Here is a 9,322-nt window from a genome sequence, read left to right on the forward strand (position 1 = left end):
TCTCTCTATTAATAATTATCACTGCAAGAAGTGTTTTTGTCCATTCCTTCGATATTAAGAAGCAAGGAGATTAACGGCACTGTACTTGATTTTTTTCTTTTTTTTTATTCACATTACCTTACAAAATACAAATACAGTCACTTACATTACTTACAGTACATTATATGACTACTCACATTATTTATAGTATAACAACGGTTTACACTACTTACAAAACAGTTCAAAGCTTACTCCACTATTATTAGATTCTACTATTACTACTATTACTACTAAACGCCACTGTTACTAGTTTTACAGTGTTATAATACACTATACTATAAAGTACTAACACAGATATTACTACTTCTAGTATTGCAATTAGCTTAACCAGTTACCATTTCATTAGCCACTTTTTATTAAATTTATCTAAAGTATTATTCTTCATACACATATTTTTCTGTTTCAAACTTATTTTTAACTTTTAATTTGAAGCCAGTTATATTGGCTAATATTTGAGTTCTTCTGCAATCCCGTAATTATATCTTAATTAGCTATTAGTAATAAGTAATTAAGTAAAGGGCATTTCGTGATTATAATACCTACAATAACATCTTTCAAGGTAAGATGTACAAATTTTTTTGAAAGTCACTAAAAATAAGATTCAAAATCTCTCCAAAAACTTTTTGTTTTTATGCAATCAAAAAGAAGATGACTCAAGGTTTCTGATTCAGACTTGCAAAAGGAGCATTTATCTTCTCTCTGAAGAAATCCAGTCATCCCAGACCTCTTACATATCCTATAATTTGTATATATAGGATCCTATAAAGAACCTATATTACATGAAATCCTCCTATATTTCCTTAAAATTTATTAAAATAGGATTACTGCCAAATGATACATTTATTTTTGATGCACTTTTTAGCATTTTTGCAGACAAAAGCTAATTAAATTCTCTCCTATGAATATTCACTCACTATTTCTCACTATTGGCAAAGCCAATAAAAATAAATATTAAAATTGACATTAACAATATAATAATGGGCCTTCTGTGGTAGTAAACACAAACAAACCACTGCTTAGGTCTCATATTTCAACCAAATTTTGTTCAAGTTTGGAGAGTTCGTGTCAAGTGCAAACTGAATTACCCAAGCCAGTTTTTACACAAGTTTTTATTAGTACAATGTTTAAGGACCGTATGAGTCTCAGCATAAACCAAGGTTTATATAGCACCTGCCTGAATTTTAATCGTGACTTTCAGCTAAAATATAAATTTCTTTTGGTTAAGATTAAAGCAGTACTAAAATATTATTGTTTGCTGTTCAGATTACTGCTAACTTAAAGTTGAATATTTACCGCCAAAGTAGAAGTAAAATCCTCAATGCACTGATGCATTGGAAAGTATTTTCTCTCTCTTTCTTCCCTTTGCATGCAAGTTAAATAATTTTTGAGATAATATATGAAATGGCCCATTTCATCTTAAATCACATGTATCATTTCCCCTTCTGCTTCTGTTCACCAGATAAATGCAAAGTGGAAGAACATTAAAAAATGAATTCTCCTTCCATAGATAACCCAAAATAAACACCTACTTGATCTTTGAAAAGTATGAATTCAAAAGCTAGAAAGCCCAAGTACATTGTCTCTACACAAAGCCTCATTTTCCCTCATTGGGTTCATGGATTTCCAGCAATGAAAATATCAGAAGAAGACTCATCAGGTCCTGTATCACCATTTTGGTGCCACTTTTGATATAAACGAACCACACATCCAATGATCCCGATTATTGCAGCTAATACAGCAATTATGGAAACAACAATTGTCACAGCTTGATTATCTGAAACATCTGTTCCTGAATATACCATGAAACAATAACAAGAAACAATAAGTTAAATATCTTCCTGGCATAATTATCTGCATCAAACTGTGAGACTTTTACAAGATTCAAAACATTTCTCTCCTGATGTCCTGGAGCATGACAACAACTCAGATATTTTTTTGTTGTCAAATAAACTTCAAAATAGATTTTCTCAGGAACTAATACGAATATTGAAAAAAACCTCACAATTTTTGTTTGCCTATTATCTGCTAAGTGATGCAGTCTAGTTTGTTTGGAGGTCCACAGTAATGTGGATGCCACTGGTAATTCATGTATTAAATATAAGCAAACACTTAAACTGCTTAAAGGCTTGTGCATGCCTACCAAAACATAAAATTTGTTATTTTCGTAATCTATTCCTGATAAGCTTTACAGTGATAATTATAATTTTATTCTTTCCCGTGGTTACTAGCTTTAAAAGAATCACACATAGGACAATTTTTCCAGAAGGCACCCTAGTTTGTTAAAAGATTAGATGATTTTGAGATGCAGTTCATGGGAATCATTTCAAAATGAATAGTCTAGTACACAACAAATGTACAGAGTATGAAGTAAACTGGCATTGTGACATTGTTGTGGTGCAGGGCAGTCAAAATATCTACACATTTTTGCTTCCTTTTTCTAACTTGTGGGTATCCAAAGTCAAGAAACCAGTGTTTATGGGAACTCTGATGTGTTCACTCAGTCAAGGGGAGACACTATCAGTGAGTGGTAATTACTCATCCTAAACTTGCCTAAGTGTGACACTATCATCTTGGAATTATCATATAATAATAACTACACATAAACAGTGGCCAGGCTTTTTGCAGTTTATACTGGCCAATCCAGCTGGAGGCTGTCTCTTACTCATTTTCTTAGCATAAGGTGATTGTAAGTGTTGCAGCCTAACTACAGTCCCTTAGCATGAAATACCAGTCCATTGCAGGGTTACCCCTAGCATTTTATCAGTAAGCTAAAGACAATTTGCTAAGTACAGTCAAGCCTCGATTATGTGGATTTGTTGGGACTGGATGGAATGATTGCATAATCGAAAAAGTGAATATCAATGAGCCAAAACAAAACTGAACACATATAATTTAAATCCTAGTGCATCTTTGTTAACATCTGCCAAAATCATTTTCAAAAAGTCAAAAGAGCTAACCATTGCCAATAACATTTCATCACCTGAAGTGTTGAAAAAAATTAGTTTAATTGTTTCAAGCTACTACTGTGTTTGCATGTCACTAATTTTATCCCTCTTTGAAGCCCCATTAATGAAATAGTGTCAACATTGCTTCATTACATTATGCTTTGTTTGATGAGAAAAAGTTATTACAGATCTCAAATGTGACTAATTAATATTCATAAAAATCATCAGGTACCAAAGGGGCTAGTCCCAGATATTTGAAAAATTGTGATAATCGAATTATCAAGGTCTGGATAATTGAGGTTTCAACTGTGTCCATTTATACTCCTGAGTAGAAACAGAGTTAAGGTATTGTGAGGGGAAACTGTTTTGTCCAAGAACAGAACACAATGGCCTCAGACCAGGCCTCAGGTCTGGACCTCTCAACTTGGAGTTTAAGGTAGTAAACACTAGGCCAAACCCAGTCTCTCACATGGTTATTGTCAGTGAGTCATCAAAAATTCTCAGGTTGACAATTTCCCAAACAATTCTCACCACCTATCTGTCTGAGATTTAATCCACTTTACACAATTTTACCATACCTGTTGGTGGTGTATTTTGATCACTTTGAGATGAAATACTTAGTGTAGAGCCGACAACTGAAAGAAAGAATAACAACTTTTGCAACAAATAAAACTTTTCATGACATGGAAAAGATTATACAATGTAGGATTTCTGGCTATACAGTGTACAATCAATTGATTTTTAAAAGTTCCCACTTTAATTGTTTTATCCTCACTAAGATAGCTTATAGTGACCAAAAATATGTTCCCAGTTTTCTGAAGACCACAACAGAACTTCTGAATATTTCAGGGTACTGATAACATTTAGGCTTGCCACTTAACCCAATAAAAGCATTACTTTTAATCCACTTCACACAATTTTACCATACCTGTGGGTGGTGTATTTTGATCACTTGGAGATGAAATATTTACTGTCAAGCCAACAACTGTGAGAAAGTCAATAACAACATTCACGATAAAATAGGACTTTTGATGACATGGAAAAGATTTTACATTCTAGGATTTCTGGTTAATATACAGTGTACAATCAATTGTATTTTAAATGTTCCCACTTTGTTTTATCCTCACTAAGATAGCTTACGGTGACCAAAAATAAATTCCCAGTTCTCTTAAGACTGTAATGGCACTTTTGAATATTTCCAGGGCACTGATAACATGCAGGTTTGTCACTTAACCCAATTATAAGAATTAACTTTACAATAAATGGTGGTTGAGGGGCTAGCAGTGTTGTGAACACTTGGAGACATCTTAGGGCTAGAATAATGCTGTTAATTTCCTTTCTGAGATCAGAATGTTAATCTTCCTTAATTTAATTTACCAACACACATTTCCTTACCAGCCTACATGTCTGTCATGAGAATTTGGAGTTATGTTGTTACCTCCTGTTAAAGGGTGTTTAACTACCAAGACGATTGATTGTTAATTCTCCTCTCTAGCTGCTACGCATTTTATGTAAATTAGTTCCAATAATTTGGTTTGAGATCAAGATTACAACTTCTAGCCAATAACATTAAGTATTTTCTTTGTACCTTGCTGAATAATGTATGGGTGTTGTATTAATGACTAGAATTTGCACACACACACGTATGTATCTATGAGTTTTTTACATTAAAACTAGAAGTCCATCTTGAAGATTCAAGAGTGTGCATTTGTTTAGACTGGCCACAGATGTGTAGTTTATATCTACCTACAGGTATCACAGGGAGAAATTACATCTTGACCACTTCTGGGAGTCAAAGGATCAAAATTGTGAGGAGGGCCCTTATAATGATCTCTCGCATTAGTAAGTAGTGAATTTAACAAGCAATGATTCTGCAATGAAAAAATTTTAGACTACCTGAATTTGTTGGTTCAGAAGTGCTGTGAGCTCTTGCTTTCACTTGGTTATCAAGTTTTCAAGGGAAAAAGCAGAAGTGGAAAGGAAGTTAGCAAAAAAATTAATTACACTCTTAATTAGAAGTAGATTACTGAAGAAAGATACAGTCAGGAAGGACCAGGTTTTTCTTTCTATTCAACTTAAATCTATAACTGACTAGTATCCCTTCCTACCAGCACCATGCATTTTGTTGCCATGTACCTAGTAATTAAACATGCTATTCATACAAACTTGACCCTTTCCCTTGGCTGTGAGTGACCAAGACAGAATTCCTCCTTACCATAGCAATACAATATCAAACAGTAAGGTGATGAGAATAAGGCAAAATATCAGTTAACCCAACTCCAAATTCTCCAAACAAACATTGATTCATAAGAATTGTATGGCAGAGTAAGGAGACAATCAGACTATAATTATATACTATCACAAACATTTCTTTCTTGGTTCACATAATTATAAGCCAGGGTCAGAGGTTAATGAGGATTAAATACATGTTCCAAAATGTTATCATACCCAGTAATTGGTGGCCTAACAATGCTTTGAGCACTTGAAGTTGAAACAAATTGAAACTACATGAGCAGTCATTTAAGAGTCATTAAATGCCTAGTGTCTAATCATCAATTTATCAAAAATAAATATTTATTAGAGAGTATAACCATATTAACTAACCTTTTTCTATGGTTACACGAAGCCTTCTTTTGTCGGAGACATCATTCTTATACCAACTAAATAAGTGTTTTAGAGTGTAGCAATCTGTATAATTAACATGATCCTTTCGTTGAGGTGGTATCTCCATAGAGATATGAGTGCTGTTACAGAAAAATTTTGCTTCAAGGCAAAATTTCTTTAAATGTGTTTTCCATGTTGGATCACAGGATATGCATGTTGATGGTCGCTCCATTACCCCAATCAATTCTGAAAAATGGAAGATGCGATAGCCTCTAAACTTTCTTGTGGAGTCAAGAGTGTTGCGCTTCCAAGTGATCGTAACATTTTCACCTTCAACAATCCTTTTAACAGTCCAGGGCACTAAAAGGAAATAAATTCCTTATAATAAATAACACAGCTAGACCAAACATAATGAATAATATACAGGCACAAAAAAGAAACAGAATCTGGTTCCTTTAAAGGATACTCATAACCTGGGAATCTAATTTAAGTTTCATTTCTAAGCTTTATTTGATTTAATTGTGATGAGCTATATTTCAACTAGGTCTATCAAGAATCCTCACAGAAATGATGAAAACTCATGAAAATATTTATTGTTTGTACCATACAAAACGAAGGGTCTAACTAAAAATTATTACTGAGCCATTCACAAATTTTTTAATTTTGGCAAGGCAAACATCTTTTTGAGGTAAAAATTGGTTGCAATGATGATTATTAAAGTGCAGCAATGATGATTATTAACATAGTGTACAGAAGCATAATTGCAAGCCTTCAACACAAAAAGTTCTTCGGTAGTAATTTTTTTTCTAGCTCATCACTGCCACTAATTTGAGATGAAGGGAACTTTACATTACTTTTTTCATTGTTAGTTTTGGAAAATTTACGTTTTTCCTTCACTTGTGACTTGTTACATTGACCTACTTGTTTGCAATTATAAGAGTTTTCTAACGTATAGATGAAACCCCAAATTATAATCAGAAAATCATTTTTCCCCTCACAGTGTAAACACATTTCCAAACAGAAATTTGACAATCAATAAAAATATTGTCATCTACATTTCAGCCTGATGCATTGCAACTTATGGTGTAAGCTTTGAAATTGGTTTCATGGGTATGACTGAACAATTACAATTTGCTGGAAGTAAAAACTGGCAGTAACCCTCACACTCTCACTAGTTCAATACATTATAATCATTAACAGACTTAAGTATACAGTTAAAGGGATAAATAACACCAAGAAAAAAGGAGATTGTGCAAATTATAAGAAATGTATACACAGTAAGGATTTCATTAAGAACCTTGAGTTACTTTTTTTTTTTTTTTACATATATTTCCAACTGTATCCACAGTCAGAGTTAATAGATATAATTTTTGGGAATATCTTTCTTTGTAGGAATAACCACATGTTATGAAAATATTTTAACAATGCTAGACAAAGTTAATTTGTAAATTTGTTAAAGCATGCAGGTTTGAACTAAATCTACAAAATAGCATTAGCAGTCCCAGAAAGTAGTTCATCAAACATTGCATACGGCAAAGGGGAAATTTATGTATGGCAAAACTTCAAAGCCTTTAAATCTTACCAAGGGCAGAAGGTTGATATGTGTTGAATTGCAAGGTCAATTGAAAGAGTACATTTATGTGAGTAAAGATAAAAGAATGCCCAGGGTACAAGATCTCCACAGGGAAATCAGATTTCTCTCTGTCCAAAACTTACATCTTATGTTTCACATCAATGTTTTCTTCGAGTGAGAATTAAACTACTATATCAATGAAGTTTTAAGTTAGTGTACGTACGTGTACTAATGAAGTGATATGAAAGTCTCAAGGTTTCTTGTTGACTTACCATGGCCACAAGAGGTATTTTTCGCGACATTTGATTGCCCCATTGCTGATGAGGAAAAAGGTTGTAAAATGTGAGTAGCTAATCTTAAATCCCTGTACATCAATGTTAGTTTGTCGTTTCACGAGGCTAAATTTCCCTTAAATCGGTGGGAAATAGCCCATGATACCTAGCGTCAGGATTGTAAAAACTTATTTCTTACCTTGAAGGGCCATTAAAACCAAAATGGTGAAACAGAAAAACCAAAAAACCCTAACCATGAGCAAAAACATTCTGAAGGTAGCTGGCGAATTTGTTACAGCCTCGGACATAATTTGCATGTGCAACATATCTACAGAGTGCAGAAAGAACCAATGAGAATCAAAAGATTCACTCACATGATCGTCTACTGTGACGTCATCGCGACTTCTTTCGATGCTTAAGCCTCAAGTAGACAACGAATCCTTTAGCTGAGGAAAGTTTTAAACTTCAGCGCTAAATCTTCTCATGGAAGGAAGCAAGAGCAATGTAATAGTTTCTTCGCATGTTGATAAAAATCGTCCAAGATAAAACGGGAAAAGGATGATGAGAAAGGATGATGAGAGACGACGCAACGTACGTCTAACAATTTTCAGGTCGAGCCCAAAGTTCCTTAGAAAACCCACTCGCCCATTATTCAACAAGCCCCTGAAAAAAAGACGATTTGTCCCGTTGAATTGATGGGGGGAGAATGAAGGTAAAGATTATGGAAATGGAAACTTATTTGGGCTTCTGACTTATTCAGAGTTTGCTCCATCATAAGCAGAATGAAATGAAGCACTTGACAGGAACCGCGGAGGTCGACCATTTTAAAGTGGTAGGGCTAAAAAATCTGGCCAATACAAGCAAACGCTGAGGAAGTATTCGCCATTTATCTTGAACAGCTTTACCGAGCCTTTGACTTGAGGCAAATGTGTAAGAGTAGTAGACGCGTTTTATTATTTTCAAGTACTAAAGTCCTTATGCTGTCCATCTCAGCTGGAGCCCTAAAAAATAAATCCCAGCAGTAAAATTGGTAGGGCTATAGCCCCACCAGTCCCTCCCCCTCCGCGGTCCCTGCTTGAGCAGATTTTTCACAGGAGCAAGTTGCGAGTCGACTTGGTGAAATTGTTGGAATAAACGCTCTAACCCAATCGGGTACCCCAAACAAAGGGTGTGGAAGGCGAAGTTGATCACAACACCCCAACGTGGAGCTGCTAGTTTTTCTCCAATAAAACTCACCTGATCACTTTCTTCAGTAAAATAAGCCATAGCCATTCTTGCTTTTTCCTTGCTTTTCAGAAAACATATGGGATTAACAGCCTCCTTTGATCCCATAATGAACCTGTGAGCAATCCCCGCGTTGTTACCGATTTGTCGAATAGTTTCAAGCCTCTGGAAATTGATCAGAATGTAAAGGTCTCCCTCATCGGACAAATCAGATAATACTCCAGCTACAGAATTAACAATGACTGTGAATGTATGGAAATCACATATGTGAACTGCGGTTCAGGAAATGTAAATGAAAGTAGTTTTCGCCATAATGATTTCTCAGTAATTCTCTGCGCATACTGTACTGCGCATAACAATAACGTGATAAGGCGCTTTCCAAGAATACAATAGTCGTTTCCGTCCCCTCTACTAACTATGTTTTCAGACAGTGGAGCAGTTAAACAGATTGATGGTCCTGAACCATTGAACGAGCGCGGTGACCTATGTTTATTACAACATGATTTTAGTGAACAAATTATTTCTTAAGTCTGAGGAATTAAGCAAAAATTTGTCGAAGGGTAAAAAATATATTGGCAAAAGCGTGCAGGAAGCCCGTTACTCAAGAATGTAAATTATGACCTTGCCGACTTGAAAGTAACGACTCAGTAACTTTTTTCATCGAC

At 34.7% G+C, this 9,322-nt stretch overlaps 1 protein-coding gene across 5 annotated transcripts; it reads right to left on the reverse strand.

Annotated features, from left to right (window-relative positions):
* Positions 1-85: 85 nt before the first annotated feature.
* On the reverse strand, positions 86-8,805 carry LOC111328828 (uncharacterized). 5 transcript variants are annotated; one of them, XM_022933355.2, is made up of 8 exons: positions 8,670-8,805; positions 7,808-7,879; positions 7,434-7,478; positions 5,589-5,948; positions 4,881-4,922; positions 3,913-3,969; positions 3,563-3,619; positions 86-1,828 (listed from the first exon to the last, which is right to left on the reverse strand). In XM_022933355.2, the coding sequence occupies exons 3-8, from the start codon at positions 7,474-7,476 to the stop codon at positions 1,653-1,655; spliced, it is 735 nt and encodes a 244-aa protein (XP_022789090.1). In that variant the 5' UTR covers positions 7,477-7,478; positions 7,808-7,879; positions 8,670-8,805; the 3' UTR covers positions 86-1,652. The 5 variants fall into 5 exon arrangements, with proteins under 5 accessions (XP_022789090.1, XP_022789088.1, XP_088613069.1 ...); XM_022933353.2 differs by having other exon boundaries at positions 7,808-7,910; positions 8,670-8,708; XM_088756943.1 differs by lacking the exon at positions 7,808-7,879 and having other exon boundaries at positions 8,670-8,802.
* Between the last annotated feature and the right edge of the window lie 517 nt (positions 8,806-9,322).

Source organism: Stylophora pistillata, chromosome 4, assembly GCF_964205215.1.
Source record: "Stylophora pistillata chromosome 4, jaStyPist1.2, whole genome shotgun sequence".
NCBI classification, from domain to species: domain Eukaryota; kingdom Metazoa; phylum Cnidaria; class Anthozoa; order Scleractinia; family Pocilloporidae; genus Stylophora; species Stylophora pistillata.

Bases quoted from the DNA above. Each gene is read 5' to 3' on its own strand.
- LOC111328828 (XM_022933351.2), bottom strand. From the start codon at position 7,702: ATGTTTTTGCTCATGGTTAGGGTTTTTTGGTTTTTCTGTTTCACCATT. The intron at 7,479-7,632 runs GTAAGAAATAAG...TTTCCTCATCAG, and splicing joins GGTTTTAATGGCCCTTCAAG to CAATGGGGCAATCAAATGTC. The intron at 1,829-3,562 runs GTATGGTAAAAT...TGGTATATTCAG, and splicing joins TCAAAATACACCACCAACAG to GAACAGATGTTTCAGATAAT.